The 21,138-nt window shown below is 38.0% G+C and overlaps 1 protein-coding gene across 9 annotated transcripts in view; it reads right to left on the bottom strand.

The window, feature by feature from the left end:
- Nucleotides 1-21,138, bottom strand: part of GRIK1 (glutamate ionotropic receptor kainate type subunit 1) — a 394,762-nt gene that overhangs the window by 38,021 nt on the left and 335,603 nt on the right. For 4 of the 9 annotated variants that reach the window (XM_063090122.1, XM_063090113.1, XM_063090136.1 and 1 more), the window contains 5 exons: nucleotides 16,131-16,238; nucleotides 13,816-13,860; nucleotides 8,811-8,924; nucleotides 6,852-7,055; nucleotides 5,976-6,199 (listed from right to left, as the gene is read on the bottom strand). In XM_063090122.1, coding sequence (XP_062946192.1) covers nucleotides 5,976-6,199; nucleotides 6,852-7,055; nucleotides 8,811-8,924; nucleotides 13,816-13,860; nucleotides 16,131-16,238 — 695 coding nt within the window. The remainder of the gene's footprint in view (nucleotides 1-5,975; nucleotides 6,200-6,851; nucleotides 7,056-8,810; nucleotides 8,925-13,815; nucleotides 13,861-16,130; nucleotides 16,239-21,138) is intronic. The other 5 variants (XM_063090144.1, XM_063090129.1, XM_063090117.1 and 2 more) reach the window with 2 other exon arrangements.

Genomic DNA, 21,138 nt, shown 5'->3' on the forward strand with positions numbered 1-21,138 from the left:
GCAAAACCAGCTGAGCAATACAGAAAAGCCAGCAATTAATGAAAGAAATATCAAAGCAGAAGAGTCAAGGCCATATTCATAAACTTATAGCTTTGGCGGGCAAAGTGCAAAAGAGCCTTAAGGTGTCAGTATTTACCAGACTTCTTACTAGGTGTAGCCCTTTGGTCAGCTGCAATTGTACTCCTCAGATCTATGTCTACTGAATTCTTCTGAATTTTCATTCATTTCCATTTTTATAATCAACTAGATTGACTACAAAGAAAAGTTCATGCATCCCAAGTATTTAGCCCACCCAGTAGTGATGACCACACACACTGTTGCATAACGACTGCACATCAAGACACTGTGTTGCTAGGTCATGTGGGAGACACAAGAAAGAGGGGTGATTTGCTTTTAAGGAGTTTCTATGGACAGATGCCTAGAAGGAGCCTAAGTGGCCTAGTGATTTCATAAGGCATCAAAGGGGCTGCAAGGCTGAAAAAAATTAGTGAACAAAAAGAAGAGCTAGATTTGGGGTATATTTAAATATTTTAAGGCTAGCATATGGAAAAAAATCAAAATCCTTAAATGAAGAGACAAAGCTTAAGTTTGGAAATATCATGACTCAGGAGTTAGTACGTTAGTATTAACTCCATACCTGCCTCGCTGGAGAAATTTAAGTGCATAATGTCTTCTTGATTTGTTTTTGGAACTATGGCCTTTGGTCACTTAGTCACTAGCCCTAGTTAAATGAGAAGTGTGTTTTCTAGAGCATGATCATAGCTCTGCTTGCAAGGTGGTGAGCCACAGATGGTCAAGTTTTCTGGAAAAACAACTAGTAACGTAGGAAGTCGACCTGAAACAATTCGCTCAAACTCTCTGGCCTCAATTTCCTTATTTGTTAAGAGGAGGGAATCCAGATATTCCTGGAGGTGTGCTTAAAATAAAAACCCATGGAACTGAATATGTTTTAGTTCTCTTTCTCTATTTTCTAGGCATCTGTCTGACCGATGTGGCCCAGAGGAGGTCTCCACTCTGTGGGTATTTTTTAGGACTACTGTGCCAAGGGATGCTTATTTTTCCAAAAAGATATTAGCGGATGCTCAGCAAAGTGATCTGGAAATGATTTAAAAGGCAGTCATTCATAGCACTGGAAGCTTTGCCATTTGCCATTGGGTCCTTTTAATATTAGCAGGAGTGTCAGAATAATGTGAAAAAACCGTAAAGCTGATGAGAACATATGGAATGCTCTCTAGCCATAAGGTTTCAGCAGTAAACAATAGCACGTTGCTGACATATCAGGGAGAACTGGGCATAAGGTGAATACATTAAAGCCCAGCACAGTGTGAATCACACACAAGGAACTGAGCTGGACAGTTCCTCTTAAAGAAAAACCATTCTCTAAACCCCCGGACACATTCTGGAAAGTGTACAGTGTCTTCTCATCAAGTCTTAGGGGGACTGAGAAAACAGCCCCATAATTTATCCCACCATAGTCATATCCAACTCATTACTGTGGCTTTTCCACAGCTGCTGGGTGCACCATACAGGTTCCTGTGAAGCTTATGAATATAGATTTAATTGACAATGCCATGCCAATATATTTTAATTACTGTTTCAACAATATAATTAAGGCTTGAATTTATACACTCTTATAATCATAGTAGTTTGCTGAGCTGAAGAAATGAATAGCAATATTAATGAACCTACTAATTGAAACAGTATGCAGAGTAAAGATGCTGTTACTTTAACAATATCAGTGTTACTTGCACAATAGTTTAAAAATAGTAATTGCAATTAATTGGGAGGCTTATGCATTCAAGAGAAGGGGTTTTTCAAATAGACCATAAAACCTGGCAACTGTCAAGCCCCCTGATATTCTGGCATTTCTCTTCCAAATATGCTCTGATCGATAAGCTCACCACTTCCTTCTTTGGAATGCTGCATTTAACTAGCTCTTGTTTCAGCAGTTCATATTTTGCACTTATAAGTGAGCAATTAATTTAATTTTCCGTGGCAAAAAGTAAAACCATCTGAACAGCAATGTGATTCTGCCTGCTCTGCAGAGATATTTTAGGTTCTTTCTCTCTGGGATTCTAAGTGGCTTGGGGAGCATGTGGACTGAGACATATTAAATAATGACATGATGTTGTGCTGTAAGACACTGGCTTTTTTAAAAAGAATAATTAATTTATTAATATTATTTTTTTACATTCTAAGATGTTGTGGAGCAGTTGGGGGGAACGGGAAGAGGGGAAGGGGAAGGAAATATGGTGGGAGGAGTAGGAAGGAGGGGGGCTTGGTTGAAGCCTGTGCACCCCAAAACAAAAAATAGACACTGGCTTTATATAAGGCAATAGGCCTAACTGTTGCCCACATGTATATATTTCAGCTTGAAATTCCTAATGCCTGTTTAAAGATAGTCAGTGTCAGGAAGTCTGGGGGAAGTATTATTGTATGGCCTGCACCAATGATAATCTAAAGCTGCTATTCCCAAATGACTCTCAAAAAACCAATACTGATCTTTAGTAAAATGACAGAGAAAGGATGAGTGTGCTTAGAATCTGTGTCAAAACTTGCATATAAAAGAGTAGTCTTATGTTGAAATGTGAAGGTTTATTTTTGGTTTATGTTTATATATGCCACACTTATACTTGAAAGGAAGATATAAAACAACCCTCATACTGAAGTTCTCTAATTAAGGGACTATTTTTTATGGCTGAGATGGACATTGGGTTATACTGGTGAGAGGGAAATCCATTCATCTTTCAAAACAGAAATCTCTATTTGAACTTGTATTATAATCTTAGAATATACTTTCAAATGTTTCCTTGATTTTTTCCCAACTTCTAACTTAAAAAATGTTAATTTTTTAGAAGACAAACATAAATCATAAAATATAAGCAGATACTGTATTTGGATATTTCATCTATTTAAATTTTGTGTTCATGATGGACATAATTAATTCCTTAGGGTTAAACATTTTTCAAAAAGTAGAAAAAAAAATGTCAGCCACAAAACAAAACACTTATATGCACACTTGTTACAAATCACAGTAACTGAAATTTTTATATTGTTATGCTTTTTAAAAGTTTTTCCCAATGATGTCTACAACTTTAGAAATTCAATTCAGTTCAGCAAATGATTTTTAAGCATCTATCTAGTGAGGGCATTAGATTAAGTGCAGCAATGAGCTTTATTCTTCAAAAGAATGTAAGAGAATGTACTTCACAACATAAATTCAAAAGCCTCTCTTGAGCGAAAGATGATTGTGAGATTAACTGTTTTTCATTTCTACTTCACTAACTTGGAATGCAACTAAGATGGTAACTGAAAATCATTTTACATCTGAGCTTATTGGTGCAGAGTGACTGAGTTCATGGTCTCAAACTATGATGGTGGGAAATAAAGGTGAATCAGCACACCTATTCAGCCAAGATTTTGTTTTTGTGAATCACCTTGGAAGTGTATTTAGTGGCTTAATGAAGTAGAAGCTGGGATGGATTCAAAGGTGTAGAGAAGATGCATGTAGATGTGAGTACAGTCTCCATGACAGTGTACCTGTGCACTGCAGGAAGTTAAATTCTACATTTTTATATTTTCTACACTTCACCACCATGCTGTTTGCAAATTTGTACTTTTCCAAGACCTGGAGCAAGAGAAAGTCAGTGGAAGGGGAAGACAAAGGGAATGAGCTAAATAAGGAAGGGCTGTTTTACACATGGTGTTGTCAGTGGGCAAGAATATTGATTGAGTGGATTGCATTGATGGGGGTGGGGAGTGCTGTTATCTTTATAGAAATAGAATACGTGAAGTCAGAAAATATAGAGGTCTGGGTCACCATGAGATTCTGGAGGAATAGACAAAATAAGAAGGGGAAAACTACTGAATGTTATGCTATTCTGACCTATTCTGCTGACAAAAATAAGGTAATTTAAGGGCACAGTTGGGGTCAAGTGTAAAATTTCAGCCTGTGTGCTTGTGAGAACTTCCAAATGCTGTTGACATGTTTTTTTCCCCACTGGCTTTGGTCAAGTCCCTATAATAAATAATGTACTTGCTCATCAACATTATCTTGCCAGGTCTACTCATCAACATCACTGCCATGGATAGGGGAATATAAAAATTTTCTTTACTGTTTCCCTCTGCTGATTGGAAAGCTCTGATAGCCCTAATCACCCAAGAGGTGTGGGTTCTCAGGAATAGGAATGCAACAGCCAGTCAACAAGAGATTGCTTATTAATCGTTAGAGAATACTTCGCCTTAGGGTAGTTATTTATTAAACGACTGTTGGAGGGCAATATTAACCTCATTTAGGAGCCAGTAATGAGAAATACACTTCCAAAAGTGAAAAATTTATTTTTTAAAAATTTGATATCCAAGGCATTCTTTTCTTTAATTGTTTGGGGCATCTCAACCTTGGTGCTATTGACATTTTGAAGTGGATAATTCTTTACTGTGGGACGGCTGTCCTGAACACTGTAGGATGTTTAGCAGCACCCTTGGACTCTATCCACTTGATACCAACAGCACTCCCACCTGCAGTGTGACAACCAAAAATATGTTTCTAGACATTGCCAAATGTCTCCTGGGGGACAAAATCTCTCCCAGTTGAGAACCACTGATTTAGAGCATTAAAGTATCAAAGGATAATATCTTTATACATACTGTAATATTTTATTTTATGAGGTAAGGCATAGAAAAGAGAGCTCTGGTCACTATTTAAAAGTATAAAATCTGAGATTTGGTATTAGTACACTTTACAAGGTGTAAAGAACTTTGAAACATTCATTTCATGTTGAAAGTATAAATACCACCTGTGAGAGTGCACATATATTCAGTTTGACTATGTCTGCTTTGTGGATCTTTGAGACCTTTCTAGCCTGGATTATTTTTCCAAGCTTTATTTATAATCACACCAGGGAAAGAATTACCTGGCATTAATCAAAACCAGAGAGTAGACAATGACAAAGAGCTAGCATGAAGAAATATTTCTCTTAGAAATTCCTGGAGGGAAAACAAAAATTGATTAGGAACAAAGTTCACTGAGTTTTGTTGAAAGGTGAAAAAGATTGAAAACAAGTAGAGGATGTAGAAAAGCTATTTTTTTTTTACATGGCTTATCTAGGGATATCAAATTGTTAATCCAACAGAAAGATAAAACAGCTGTTTCAAATTCAGCATCAAAAGTATTTAGAAAATATGATCTATTGAAAGGTATAAAAATCCTTTGAAGAATTATGTAGAGCAGAATGGTTAAATATAGAGTTAATTATCAAAATATAAAACCTAAACTGAGTTGTCTTAATGATAGCATAAAGATTTCATGCCTCCAAACTCGAAACATAAGTAATCTTTCCTTTCAGGGTTATCTCTATAATTCTCTCAACTCACTAATGTTTTAAAAATAAATTTCATAGAATTTTCAAAATATATATTTTTATACCTTAGGATTTCACAATCTTTTTGTTCCTGTGTTTCTTACAAGGGGTCTTAAAAAGGTTCATGGACAGATTAGTATTTTCTTTTAATTCTATTTTTCCATGAACTTTTTGAATTACTCTCATATTTGCTACAATAATTACTAGTTAACTTTTTTTTATGTTCTGCTGATCCAAATATTCCAAGGGTCAAATATCTTGACAACATTTTACTATTCTTACTGAAACATTTTAGATTTATTAGTTGATCCATTGCTTTTGTTGTAGTATAGCTCAAGGAATATGAATAAATAACCATTTCATGTTTTCAAAATACTGATAAAAGTAAACTAATGTAAAAATTATCTTCTTACCTTTCTTTAAAAAGTGTCTTTATAAATAATTAAACAGACATTCATTTACAGAATGGCTTTTACATGGAGACTTTGAGGGAATAGAACTCTAGGCAGAACTAAAAGTATACTTTAAAGTTCTTAATTTTTGTCTACCTCTAGAACATATAGGTAAATCTGGGACTGATCCTGTTGTTGTGAAGTCAGCGGTCTTTGAACTTACCTTGCGATCACAAAGAGGACACAACTGACTCCCAGGCAGGCTAAGAGCACATACATCCAAATATCTGGAGACAGGGGGTTGAGGAAGGAGAAGACACCTGGATTGGTACCATTGGGCTTCCGGTAGAGGATGCTGATGCCCAGCGTCATGAAGGGTTTGGAGAAGTCAATGACTTTCTCCCGCACGTAGGTGATGGTCAGAGGAGCCACTGCCAGGTCAGCTTTCTGCAAAAGCAAGTTTGAAATTGTCAGCTGAGCTGTCTAGCTTCTTTGCAAATGAACTTTTCCTGGATACTCCTTTTCCCTATTTTCAACTCCAAATGCTTCCCATGCAAAAAGCTTCAGTGATGATTGGCTTTAATACAAAAACAGTCAATTTACATAGTTATGTTTATGAAATAGTATTTATCAGAAAAGAGAGAACAGAAGGTGTGAAATACACCTCCCCCAACACACACAAACAGACTTGTACATGTCATTCTGGAACGAAATGGAGGAAAACATGCAGGAGAATGTCTTTAAAAAGGGCGTGTGAGAAAAGGAAGAAATGAGCAACTTGGTCATAATATTAGTTGACAAAATGAGATTTTGCTTTGAGCTGAAACTTTAGAATTTTTTATCTACTTTAAGAATCACTCAGATTTATTCTTCAGTGTGAAGGATGGACCCATACATTTTTATCATCAATTTTTATCCTTACTTTCCCTTCTAAGTAAGCAAACTTCATTTCTAGGTTGTTTTCTACTTTCCTTAAAAATAATCTTTATGATTCAAAAAAGGAAGCATTTCTTCTAATACTGACACAATCATTTTTTCTCTTTTCTTTTATGTCCTCTCAGTATGCATTTTTTCAGACAAAAGATGTGTTTTTGCTTACGTGATCTATGAGTTCTTTAACCATCCCATTCCACTCTCCTTTGTCATTCTGGGCTCCATATTTGCCATCAGGAACGAGTTGAACATCATAAATGAAACCCAGGATATTTGACAATTCTTTCAACAAATCCAGGCAATATCCTTCAAATCTGTCATTTCCATGTAGGGGCTTATCAGATTTCCTGTACATCACATAGGGCTCTTCCTAAATGAAACAAGCCAAATATGAAAACCCTGTTATAATGAAAAGAAGAATTTACTCCATCAGCATCCTGAAGATATAAAATCTTTGAAGGTGATTTTTAAGGGTTGAGAGTACTAAAGTCAGTCACTCATCTTCCTGCCTTTACTAAACTTGTCCTCCCGACGCCCTCTACAAATACAGAACACCTCGTGTGTTATTTTTTCCCCTCCTGCCTCTTCGGATGGTAGGGTTTTCCTCTAATGCTGCAGGCTGGGCTGTGAGTGAATGGTGTGACAGAGACAAAGTTACATTTAAATTCTGGTTCTTCAGAGGGAAAGCCTCAGAAGGCACTTGGGGCCCAGGTGCCTGGCCCTCAGCTCTGCCCATGCCCAAGTTTCCCTCCTGGCTTTTAACTAAGAGGCTTACCTACTCACAAAAGATAAATCTAAATCACCAAATATATCCTCTCATTCTTCAAACTTCCTGTCTATCGAATATTCTCATTTTCTCATCTAAATTTCATCTCCATTTCTCTATTCACTTAGTATCTGTATATTTTGGTTGGTTTCCTTTAGGATATTCTATTTCAAAGGTCATTTCTATATTTTCTTCCATCATTGGTCTCATTTTCTTATCTGAAATTCCCTCAGATATCACATCTGGTAATTCTTTGCTTATATAGGTACATGATGAATCTCTTATTCTATGAATAATGGACATTTTCTTACTACCATGCATCCATCACTTTATTAATTCTCATTTCACTAAATGAAAGTTCATTTTGTTTTATAAAATTATACTAGTTAATATGCTGACATGTCCTTTATGTTTATCTTCAAATAAACTGATAGTTGAGTCATGCAAATACAATAAAAAGAACTCTATATTTCCATAAGACAGTTGCAGAGAAAGTAGTAACCAGAAGAACAAAACAGTTTTTATTTTGGATGAACAATTCGCACAAGTTAACTATTTCAAAAGAAAAAAACTGGCCTAACATCATAGGCTGAATTAAATAAGGCAGAGATATGTGCAAGTGCACATTTCAGAGAGGGCTCCTCCTGCCCAACTGCCTTGGGAGAGGAAAAGGGAGAGAATAATGACTGGCAGGTGTATAGTGGCTGGATGGGTCTGTAGTCAGGGTTCCAACAGGAGGTAGAACTTTTGAAGAACAGTTAATAAAGGAGCTACTGACAGAGTTGTAGGCAGAGCAAAGAGAGCCAAGGGAGTAGGGGTGAGATGGGTGCTGGAGTGCAGATACCCAGGGACCATCAGGGCCACCCAGGGCTGAGGCAAGGAGAGAGGAAAGAATGCCCCTGGAGCCTAGTGCAGCTGGACCCTGGAAGCAGCATTGACAGGGCAGGAGTTATGGTTGTAGAAGGACAGAGGTTCTGACAAAACCATGGGTGGCAGTTGGGAGGGAATGGGGGAAGAAATTCCCTTAGCTCTCTCCTGCCACTTCCCTGGTCTCTTGCCAGAGTCTCCTTGGTGGAAACCAACCAGAAGCCAGAGAGCAAGGGAGAACAGCTGGGTGGGGATAGAGAGAGGGTAGAGCAGAGCTGAGAATGGATTGGAGGTAGAGCATCTCCAGAAAAATGTTGGAAGTCTGTAATGCAATCTTAGTATAAGTACACACAAATGGATGCTTTTAGTGTCCCAGTTAGAAATAAACATTTGCAGACAGAATTGCTGGTATGAAAAACACAGCTGGGGAATTCTTCAAAGTCCAGGGTAGAGTCTGAATGAGATGCCCTGAATTTCATGCAGTTGACTTACCAGAATGGTGGTGACAATGAGTGTTCGGTTGGCCAGTGAATCAGTGATATTGTTGGACTTGTCTTTGTTGCCGTCTGTCATGTTAAGCCCGCTGTTAGAATTCCAAATCCCAATCTACACAGAACACAGTACATCAGAGGCTGCTGGCTGTCACTGATGGCATTTACACCAACGAGGCCTTTTCTACACCAGGAATGGGCACAGAAGTTCACAGTCTAGGACAACAGGGCATCACAGTGGAAGCTACTAATTGTGGGAAAATGGAACGATGGAGGAATGAGTGTGTAAACGTAGCAGGAGAAATCTGTGCTATTCAGGGCAGGGGAAGGGAGGTCTTTTTTATTTTTAATTTATTAAGCTCATTGTTCTTTTTACAGTAAAAATTTTAAGAATTCTTAATCGAGTATCAGATTTTTCTTCCAACACATGTATTTGTTGAGCATCTACGTATGTGCCGGGTACTGTTCTAGGCACCAGAGGACATAGCAATGAATAAACCAGACAAAAATTTCTGCTTTTGTGGTGCTTATATTCTACTGATATAAAACTTAATGCTGCCAAAGTGGTATCACCAGTTTCTATAAGATTTATAAAGAAGCGAATGGAGGGAGTGGGGTGGATGTTGGAGAGACTAGAATCAAAAAGGGAAAGATAAATGGAAGAAAAAGTGTGGATGAGAAATGGACCAAGTTCTGGGCCTGTCTTCATTGAGGAGCCAATGCTGGCTGGAGGGTACCTCTTGTGGACCCTAGTAGGTCTCTGATCATACCTCTGCCATAGTACTTATCTCCTGTTATTATTATCTGTTTACCTGTCTTGTCTGTCCACTTGACCATGACCTCCTTCAGCGAGGGGACTCCCTTTTAGTGCCCATTGATCTTTCTACGACAGGACCAACAATAGCAGTTGGCATTCAGTAAAGTCCATTGCTCTTTTAAAAAAATAATGACCCACAGTTTTCTCCAGTGGCTAAGTCACTCTTGGGTTATTAGGCTCTGTAGAAGTATGTTGATTTGTCTAGCCTCTGGGGGAACCCAGGAGACGAGCCTCAGGGAATTGAGTTATTTGTCTGAATCCTTCTGTAGGCATTTACTGTTAGCCTTGAAAGATGGAATGCAAGTGTGCTTCAGAGCCAGGCAGACCTCATTGCTGTGTAACCTTGGACACGATGATGTTAACCTTTCTGAGCTGTGGTTTCCTAATTATAAAGTACTTTATAGGGATATTGAGAACGGATGAGATAATGTATGCAGAAGTGTTAGTGTGTGTTAAGCGCTGCACAAATGTCCATAATAAAGGACATTCAAGTGATGGCCCCAGAAATTTTTTTTAAGTGTAGACAGATGTTTGTCAGGATCCTAGCTTTGCAACTTACCAGTTTACCGTGTGAAATTGGGCAACTTAATTAACCTTTCTGTGCCTCAATTTACTCACTGGCAAAATGAAGATAATAGTGCTTTTTCTGATGATTAAACAAAATATCATATGTGGTAATGTTAGTCTCCTTCTTTTTTGCTTTTCTATTTCTTTAATTTAATTTACTGCCTAAATTTAGTAGCTGGAAATTCATTTAGCTTGACAAATATCTTTTTAGAGACATAAATGCTTGGAGGAAGTTTCAAGGACCATCACACATTCACACATTTGTGTGAACTATTTCAATTTTTTGTTTGTTTATTTCCTACACTTAATTAGGGTTAGCTGATTGGAGAACTAAAGAGACAGGTCGAGGCAAATGGGAGTTTGTAGGTAGGTTTTGCATTTTGAAGTATAGTGACACCATCTGAGACCAGAGTATTAGAAGTAGGATTGGGATACAGGCCAACACCCTTAATGACCATTCAGTATTTCCAGGATCCAATGTGATGCCTGTTACCAAGAATGCATATGATATGTCTGTTGATTGAATCAGAATCTTCAGTTTTCTTCAGCTGGCCTTAAACTCAGGAAAGAGGGACAACAGTTTCTTCACTTTCTTCTCAATCTCCATCCCTTCTCCTACTCTTTTGATGCGGAGACCCTTGCATCTAAGAAACATAACTCGGCCTATATCTATTGATTTTCATCCAAAGCTACGCTTTAGGCTTTTTCGTTAAAGTAGGACAATTGATTTCTAACTCCATGGAGACTGTGTGTAAATTGGGTCCTGGCTGTACTTCTAATTAAACCTTGACTTAGGCACTGAGGAGAATGGAACCTAATCTTAAAGTATTGAAGGGTGGAGAAAATAACTGTTTTTAGTCACTTCATTAAGTAATAGAATGTCTTCTCTTTAACTCTTATTTCTTTTGATGTCAAGTGTGTGTGTTTAAAGGAACTCCACTAGTATTTTAAAAGGGCAGTGTCGAACGGCTTTGCAATATCCTTCCCTTCTCAATAAAAGCTTGAAATTGCAGACAAGCACACCCCACAGCTTGATGTCTTGCACTTCTTTCTTTCACCATCTTCACTGAAAGTGGGCAAGTTAAGAGATCATTGCTGCTGCTTTTTCCGTCAACTGAGTCCCGGGATCTCCTTCAGTGTCAACTTTCCTCCATAAAATGAGAAAAGGGAGACTATTTTTTCCTACTCTCTGTATAACAGAAGATTCTTTAAATATAGACTAAAAGAGTGTCAAAATGTAGTAAAGATCAGGCTGTTCCTGGTAAGTGGATAGAATACATATGTAATCTGAAAAATCTCAGCCTTCTGTTTCCAAACCTTTTAATCAGCAAAACAGAAGAGCGCGCGCGCGCGTGTGCGTGCGTGTGTGTGTGTGTGCGCGCGTGTGTGTGCGCGTGTGTGTGCGTGCGCGCGCGTGTGTGTGAGTGTCTTTTAGACCTAAGTAGTTGACTGGCTTTACCTGTTAATTGAAATAACACATTGTCAGCAAATGACTGTCTCTCTTTGAAGAAGTGAGATCTCATGATTCATGTGTGCTGGGGGGAAGGGATAGTTATCCAGATGCCTGGACATCAGACATTTTGGTTCTCTTCTACGACCTTGGGGGAGAGCCTCCAGGAAGGAGAACAGCAATTTTCAAACTGTATAGTGAAAGCAGACAGCAGTAATTTACCAATGAGAAGTAGCAGAGGGTGGATCAATTATTTGTGGGGAGGAACAGTCAAAAGCTAAATTGTCTGGCGCTGACTTCTTTCACTTTGTAAACTGGCAGAACAGAGCAGCCATTTGTTATCTAGGACACTTGAAGGAAGCATTTGAACATGAGCACCCAAATGACATTAATCAAACTTTTTAAAAAAGCAATGCAACAAGATGGCGTTCAGAGAGTGACTAGTATGTATCTTCCAAACCTGGAGAGTGATTCACATAAACTCAAAATCTAAAATTGCTGAGTGAAATAATCAAGAATCTAGGGGAAAAAAAAAGGTGTATCTGTTTCCTGTATCATGAGCCTTATTAAAACACATTTTAGTGAGAGGCTTTGTAAAGATTGCTACATCCCTCCCTCATTAGGAAAGAATTTCAGATGAACTGTTCTTTACTGAAAAAGTTCAGAATGGCGAGGAGAGCTTTTGGAATTTAAATATGATGGGGTGAATCCTTTTCTTTTACGATGGAGTTTTCTGGGTCGGAATGGGTCCTTTGTGCTAGAAGTCAAGCGGCTGTGAATTGTTGATGAACAGTCATGACACAAAACAGCACACCATGCACATATGGCTTATGATGTGGGCAATGATGTGTTATCAGGAAGAAACAGTCATAAAGGCACGAAGGGTCAAGGCCAAGAAGACATGTCCTGGTATGTGGGTGTGGATATTGCAGTTTAGTGACACATAGAGGACATTCCCCCTTCCTTGCAGATAATTTCAGAGCTTGAATCCCATTCCTTAGGATATTTGGTTTAAATTAATTCAACATCACATAAAGTGCCCAGAATATCAGGCTGGATTAGTGTAATAAGCTTCTTTCTGGGTGCCCGTTTGGTTCATCTATTTACTAGCAGTGAGGAAACTGGGTCGCCTTCTATGTGCCTTTAGTAGCCTGGTTCACTGAAGATTTAAACAAGGTTATTAAACTTGTGTTCTTTAAAACTTAAAAGGAGGAGATTTGTGAGCTCATCTACTGAGTACTACCGAGAGAGAGACAGGCTTTTGGCTACAGGGAGAAACTGTTTACACTTTCTGTGACTTAGGTGATACTTTGAAAGATGAATGTGAACCTGACAAAACTGTTCGAGTTGAACAACTTGGAGTAATTTAAGGCCTATCCATCAATCAACAGATTTTTTAGCAAGTAGTATGTGAGTGAAAGAGAGAGATAATGAAAGAGGATGTTTGCCTATCACTGACACATTTTTCTGATCCAAGTGTTTTTTAATGTCTAACATTTGCTTACATAAATCTATGCACATTCATTAGCAGCATGATACTGTATAGTAAACTAAGAAATAGTGGGTGTTATAATTTATAAGATAGTCGCATTTTCCTTCCAAGGTCTCTAACGTTTTTGTCCTCTGAAGACTGATTCTAAAACAAATTGCGAGACACTTTGCTCTGATGGAGATACTGTGAAAAACAGAGGTAGCTCAGAAAAAAAAGGGAGTTTCTGAAAATGGCTCATATTTTGTAGTGGTGACATTGAAGGAGATGTCCTAGCCTTCTGAGGCCTTGGCCTATCTGACTAGCCTGATGGATCAAATCTATTTTTGTTTTGTCCCCGTTTGGGGAAATATATAGTGATCTGAGGAGGAATATAAATGGGCCAGTGTTGGCTTCTATTGCATTTACCTGCTTTAGTCCTAACAGGGACTGATCCTGCCTGGGGAAACAAAAATAATCTAGGGGGAAATGTTTAATCCACCATTATTTAATCCATCGCAAGCCTGTTTTCCATTAAGGTAATGTTGTTGAGAGAAAGCGTATTCAATCTCCCCACCTAGAATATCACCTCTAACTGCAATTGGAAAGCTACTGGTCTGGCAAAACTGGAAGGAAGCAGGCTTTTCCACCAGCACTCCCCACCCCACTCCCAGGTGTCCTGCGGTTGTTGTCAGAGTACAAACCTTCTTCCACACTTTATACAAGTGTTTAGACACTTCGCCAGCAGCCTTCGTTTTCAGAGAGAAAAATAAAAATAGCACTTAATTAAAATGGAGCACAGAACCAAAAAGGTATCATGATGTGTGGGTACCAAGAGTGTGACAGTTCCCACCCATTGTTTGGAATCTTGCATTTTAATTTAATATAAAGCCTGACAATAGATACTATAAAGAGATGAAACAAAACTTGGGTCTCATAGAAGTTACTTGGTGGTAAAACTCGATTTTTACTTTTCCTGTTCCACATCAAAATTAAAAAAAGACTTAGAGAGCTTTCAAATATGTACAGCTATGCTGCAGCTTTAATGGGACTTCATCATTCCTTAAAAAGACCTTTTAAAGCATTTGTAACTAAAATAAATTGATCAATCGATTTATACACACAGCCATACGGCCAAACACACACATACCCACATACACACACATATATATTCCTAAACTAGAAGAAGAAACATGCTTGATGACTTATTCTTTGATTATGAGCTTCTAGGCAGTAGAAACTTGAGTGGAAGTGAGAAATAGGCTTTTTCTAGCAATTTTCCTTGTGGACCCTGAGAAAGGCTGACATGGAAAGATTGGGTATTTCCTCCCTTGGCTCCTGAGAGATGTGTTGGCTTCCCCCTTTGCCTTAAGGCCCAAACAGCCTTCTCAGAAATTGAGCCCAAGTCACCTGAAGAAAGAAAAGTTATTGCAAACAATGTAGAGACAAGCAAATAGAAAACACTTTCATCTAATTTGATTTTGTCTTTGATGGAAAAACACCGATAGAGTGTGTATAATGTGGCAGTGTATAAATAGCTGTGAAAGCATAACAATAGCTCCATCTATTTCAGCATCCATCGGAGCCAAAAAGATGTTTCCTTAACAGCCTTTGTTCTCTGCTCAGTGCTGTACACTGAGAGGAGAAGAGGAGAAAGAGGCATGCGTGGAGAGGCAGACATTTTCTTTAAAAAAATTAAAGGCTTTTGATCATAACAAATACTCTTTTCTTTTGTCCCCTCCAGCCCAAATCCCACATCCCATTATGAGGCAAGGTGGATTCCTTGTACTCCAGCAGAGCCTGTTAAACAACCAGAGGAACAAATCAGAGTGAAGAAGCAGCCGGGGTGGGGGAAGGGATGGGGGGTGGGGTGGGGTGGAGAAGAAGGGGGCAGCAGTTTTGAAGTGGAAACCCTGCATGTACACTGTGTACTCTCAAAGCTGCAAATCAACTATTTTCCTCAGACTTTTCACACCAGTGGTCCCCTTCAATTACATTCAACCTAATTAATCTTTGTTTTGATTAATGCTTTTATGGGGTGAAGGGATAGATAGGACCTGCCAAAAAAAAAAAAAAAAAAAAAAGGAATATATCCCAGCTAACAAAACTAACAGAACAGAAATAGGAACCTTAGCTCATTTAAAAAAACAAAAGCAAAAACAACTATTTCAAATTAAGTAAGCAATCGATTGATCCCTAACCCATTCTCTTATATTAAGTGTTCTATCTCATTTGCTACAGTGGAAAAAATGTTGCATTATAGAGTTTTGATGTTCAGATGATATTTTTTTTTCTCTAAGGTTCTAAAGGGCAAAATTTTTGAAATATGTGTTAACACCAACTTATAGTCATGAATACTGGCATAATAAAATACGAGTATGCTGAGAAGCCAAATTTTTTTTTATCATTATTTTTAACTAAGTAGTTACATTTGCGTTACTCTAAATACTATAACTACAATAGAACTTTAAGCTCTGAGAGATTGAGAATTACAACTAAAATAATCTGAAAATGAGTATCCAACATTAAAATACATTTTTTTTGGATTTGTCCTAAAATTAAGGATGCAAAGCTAATTTGTTCCAGTAAACCTCTTCTATCCCACTTTATTCTGTCCCTCTGTCACCAATCTCAAAATGAAGTTCAATTAAAATTAATTTCTAAGTAACCTTTGGATGCCCTTCCATAAATTAAACCATTGACCACTTCTGATTTTCCAAGTACAGCTCAATTTTTTAAAACCTTTGAGAAATGGACTTAATGGCACCCAACCACAGAGTTATATATGTAATAATATATGCATGCTTGTAAACATTAGTTAGCATGACTTTTAATAACATATACAATTTAAGAATATAGCACTCCAATATATGCAGATGAGGAGAAGAGTTCTAGAAAACTGAATGTAGATAAATATACTAGGAGAATCTATTATTCCCCCAGGTGTCTGAGCAATTTAGCTAACATGCTTGAGCAATGCTCTTTATTTTATTTATTTATTAGTTATCAAGGAGGTTACCTTTTCAGTTCCTTCCTCTTTGAGACTAATAATGTCCAGGTCAAAATCCTTCCTCAAGCCATCAGATTTATTGAAGGTTATACGTCCAGTCAAGCCATCCCACCGAGCCTGTGGATAAAAGGAACGTTATGTTACTGCTGTTTAACACTTATGATAATCAAAGCTAGCAAAATTGCATACCTCAGGTTCATGCCAGTATCCGGTGATTTGGTTCCAACATGCTGTTATAAACTATTGCCCTGGTTCACTCAATAGCAGACCACTCCACCATTTTATTAGCACTCATTTATTTTGTGAGTTCTAACATCTTAACACCAGTCAAACGTGACATGGTAGCAACCTAAACGGTCAGTATGAAAAGAATGACTTGAAAATAGTCTGCATGTGGAGTTAGCAAAGTCTGGGAAGTCAGAACAAGGTCAATCCAAATCCCATTCAAGGTCCTGCTGAGAGCAAGTGTCCCCTCTTTTCTTTCTCTGTATTATCAAAATTTTTAGGGCGTTTATAATTTAGGCCTTCTAATGTCATTTGAGCACTGTAATTTCCTATGGCTGCTGTAGCAAATAATCACACACTTGGTGGCTTGAAACAACAGAAATTTGTTCTGTCACAGTTCTGGAGGCCAGAAATCCCAAATCAGTGCCACTGCCTGAAATCAGTGTCAGCAGGGCTATGCTTTCTCTGGAGGCCTTGGGAGACACTCAGTCTTTGCCTCTTCCTGCTTCTGGTGGCTGCCACCACTGCTCCTGGTCTTATGGTTACATCACTCCAATCTCTGCCTCTGCGGTCACGTTGTCTCTTCTTTGTCTGGATGTATGAGATCTCCCTCTGCTTCTTGCTCTCTTATAAGGATACTTGTGATTGCATTGAGGGCCACCTGGATAATCCAATCATCTCCCCCTTCTCAAATATCCTTAATTTTTTTTTTCTGTATAAGGTAACATTTATAGGTTCGAGAGATTAGGACATGAACATCTTTTGAAAGAGCCACTATTTCATCTACCACATGCATCACCATCATTTTAGAAAATAAAATAAATAATTTTATTAATATTTTATAATAATTTAGAAAATAAAATAATTTATAATATAAAATATAATAATTTAGAAAATAAAAACCACAGTAGTGTGCCCTTCACAGAACTCACACTGGACATCTTTCGTGGTTTCATTAAATAAAAAATAGTGGCCCTTGGGGCTCTTGAGCTTCAATTGCAAGGTGATTTGGCCATCTTGTTTATTTGAGTTTCACTTACAAACAGGAACTTAGACCTTTGTACACACTTAGCTGTTTTTCTCCCTCTTGACTTTACCAACTTCATCAGACACGTATGAAACACAAAGAGGCTGAAGATTTACTGCCCTCTATATGAGCATTTGCAGTTGATTGTACCATGTGCTTCTGTTGAGTATATTTACTCATTTGGCCAAGAGACAGAGCAATGCAGTGGAAAGAATGTAAATTTTCCACACAGCTGGGTTTGAATCTCTGCTGTGTGACTTCAAGCAAGTTACTTAACCTGAACCTGTGTTCAATCCATGTTGAGTTTTTGTGAAGATTAAATGGCACTAACATAATTCTTAACACATTGAAGGCATTTTAAATTTTAACAATTATTATTTTTACAACTATCTCTTACTGTCCTTCCCCCACTTTCATAACTCTAGAGTTTGGGTTTTTTTGCTTTACATGCCAGGACTCATGTATCTACTCTTTACTGGTCTCTATTGTATTTCATTTTATATATGACTAGAAGATTCGTTGTCGTAAAACACAATCTTCATATTCATGCAATTTCTCCCAGCACATAAGGTAAATAATGGATTAATGCCACCTACAATTTAATCTAGACCTTGACTTTACTTTGGAGGTTGTGATGATTAATTTTAAGGATCAACTTGCCTGGGCCATGGGATACCCAGATATCTAGTTTAACATGACTTCTGGCTGTATCTGTGAGGTTGTTTCCAGAAGAGATTAGCATTTGAATTGGTGGATTGAGTAAAGCAGATTGCCCTTTCTCAATGTGGAAGGGAATCATCCAATCCATTTAGGGACTGAACAGAATAATGAGGCAGAGGAAGGGAGAATTCACTCTCTGCCTGACTCTTGGAGCTGAGACGTCAGTCTTTTCCTGCTCTAGAACTGAGATTCACATCATCAGTGCTCCTGGTCTTCAGGCCTTCAGACTTGGATTGGAATTACATCACCAGCTTTCTTGGGCCTTGAGTTTGTAGATGGCAGATTATGGGACTTTTCAGCCTGTAATTGTGTAAGCCAATTTTTTATAATAAATCTCTTCTTGTATGTATCCTACTGGTCAGTTTCTCTGGAGAACTCTGAATAATACACAGGTATTTCAAAATTTTGCCTGATCTTCTTCTTCAGAATTCTGCACCCCTGCTCACCTGTGCATAGCCTCAACTGGAACAGGCCTGGGCTCTCCAGTGTCCATGCATTTGTTCATCACATCCTGCATCCTCCACTCAGCCTGCCCGATTCCTGTCCATCATTCAAGACTGTGTTGCTGTGCTGATTTGGTCCAGAGTCACAATCCTTCCCTTCGAACCACAGCACTCCTGGCCTATACCACTCTGCCCAGTATTGCTTTGTGATTTCACTTGTAGTTTTGTACTTACTACAACTTATCCTTACACTTTTCAGTTTGAAATTCCTTATATCCTCAGATGGATTGGAAGCTTAACTGCAAAATCCAATTCTCTTACTCAATTGTATTCTCTCTAGTATCTAACAAAATGACATAGCCCTTAGGCACTTAAAAATTTTTTTTATTCTAATTTGTTCCAAAACAAAATTTTATTGATCTGCATATTTTACTTTTCTGTCTTCCTTCAATTATTTCTCTCTCTCTTTCTTTAACCTACAATTCCTCAACAAATAACCCCAACTAAATATGGTGAAAACACCCTTGATTGGGAGTCAAGAAACCAAGTTTAGTCTTTAAGCCACTATCAAGTTGTGTGACCTTGGTTGAGTTATTTTGTCTTCCTTTATACCACAGAGGAGTATCATGTTAAATGAGAGTTTTGAGTAAAATGAACTTTAGCTCCAGAATTCTACAGATGTAAGGGACATACCATAGAGGAGTTTAATGTAATTAACTATCATTCACTAAGCACTTATGGTCTGCACCTGGGCTATATAAAGCATAAACCACAGTTGCTATCCTCAGGTTTTAATATTTAATATATTGCCTTCTGTTAGGGAGAAAAGACTACTACAGAGTTTGGTTCATTTATTTCTTTTGCTATTAATTCATTTGGAAAATATTCATTTTTTGAGCATATTCTCTGTGCCAGAATACAGCACCTAGGTGTTTATGGTTTAGTAGAAGCAGGCACATAAATGTTAATGGATTTCAATAAAGGACCATACATGTGAGAATAAAGATTTGCAGAGAGTATTAAAGAAAGAAATATGAAGCAGCAGCACTTATCCCAATTGCAGGGGGGAAGAAAAGCCAGCAAAATATTCCTGGAGGCCAGAATGCCTGTGCTCTCAGAGGATAAAAACTTGACCAAGCAAAAATTCACAGCCTGGGAAAACATATAAAAAAAAAGAACAAATTGTGTTTGCCATGGGTCTATAAGGCAAGGCAAGAGATGAGGAGAAATGTGCCTGGGAAGGCAGGTAGGCACCTGGGAAAGCACCTGTTCATAAAGGTGTAATGAATCATGCTGGTTTGCTTGGACATTGATTGCTCTGTAGACATTTGGGAACCATTGGAGTGTTTTAAGCATGGGAGTGTCATGGTCAGATGCACATTATAGGGATATCATTCTAGCAGAACTGGGAGGATCACTTGGAGAAGGTCAAGATTATAATCAGAAGGTTGGTTAGCAGGCAGTTCTCATAGAGAAGAATTTATGAAATTATATTCATATGCCCACATGTGAACATAAGGACAGCAAATTCTTCATTTCCCTGTCACACCAACTTGCACACCATTAAATATGAATGGAAATTGTTCCACAGCAGGATGGTCATAGTTTCATAAACAGCATGTTAAGAAATCAACTGAAATGTCAGGAACCAAGACAAATAGCCAAAACATATTTTCTGGCTACTATTTACAAGGAATGGATATCATGACAGAATTACATTTTATTGCTTGATAATGCTGGAAGTTAAATCAAATTAATGTCAGGACATGAGACCTAAACAGGAAAATGCTCCAACTTTCTCACTTGAGCACTCTACATGACAAACTAGATGTCAGTTGCTCAAGTGCTGTAGCACATAAAAAGAAATGCTTCTTCAGATCCTAGGACTTAGTCTCCAGAGTTTATTATCAAGGGAAGCCAAACACTAGCTTTAAAAATGAGATGGCATATTTTTACAGACAATAATAACACCTGTTGTTACGCTGGCTGAGATACAGGAAATCACGTCTCTGCTGAAGGCCAAAGTCATCAACAAGAAATGCAAGTAGGCAGTGTTGTCTGTTGTATATTTAGGCACATCTTCTGGCATCACAATCTCCTTTTCCTCCCCATCACATTCTAATACTACTTTTTGTACTCTGGTCACCCATCTCATTGTGCAAGCCAAAGGCTGGCTTTGTGGGCTAATGGGTTACATCAGAGTCACAAAATAAGCTACTGTGTTAGGGTTATAGCCTCTGCCTGAGAGCTGAGAACAATTTGTCTAAGGCTTTGATTCAGTGGAAACCTCTACTGTGTTAGGAGTTTGGATTAAGTCAGTTTTCAGGCCCCTTCTTTGTGCTTCTAAACAATGTGCAGGTCTAACCCTCCTCCTGATCTATTTGGAAGGAGTAGTTATTTTCATTAAGTTCTACAGGATTTTCAGAAAGCTTTTTCCTAAAGGTAACTTTTCCTTCATTGAGGTCATGTTGTGAGTCAGTTTGGTACATTGTCCAGAGTTTATGGGGCTTTCAGAAAATGTGCAGAATTGGTAGCATTTATCTCTTAATGTAGCATATAGCTTATAGCAGAGTCTTAAAATCCAGTTCAGAAATCCAATTTC

The sequence above is a fragment of the Cynocephalus volans genome, chromosome 1, assembly GCF_027409185.1.
Source record: "Cynocephalus volans isolate mCynVol1 chromosome 1, mCynVol1.pri, whole genome shotgun sequence".
Classification (NCBI taxonomy): domain Eukaryota; kingdom Metazoa; phylum Chordata; class Mammalia; order Dermoptera; family Cynocephalidae; genus Cynocephalus; species Cynocephalus volans.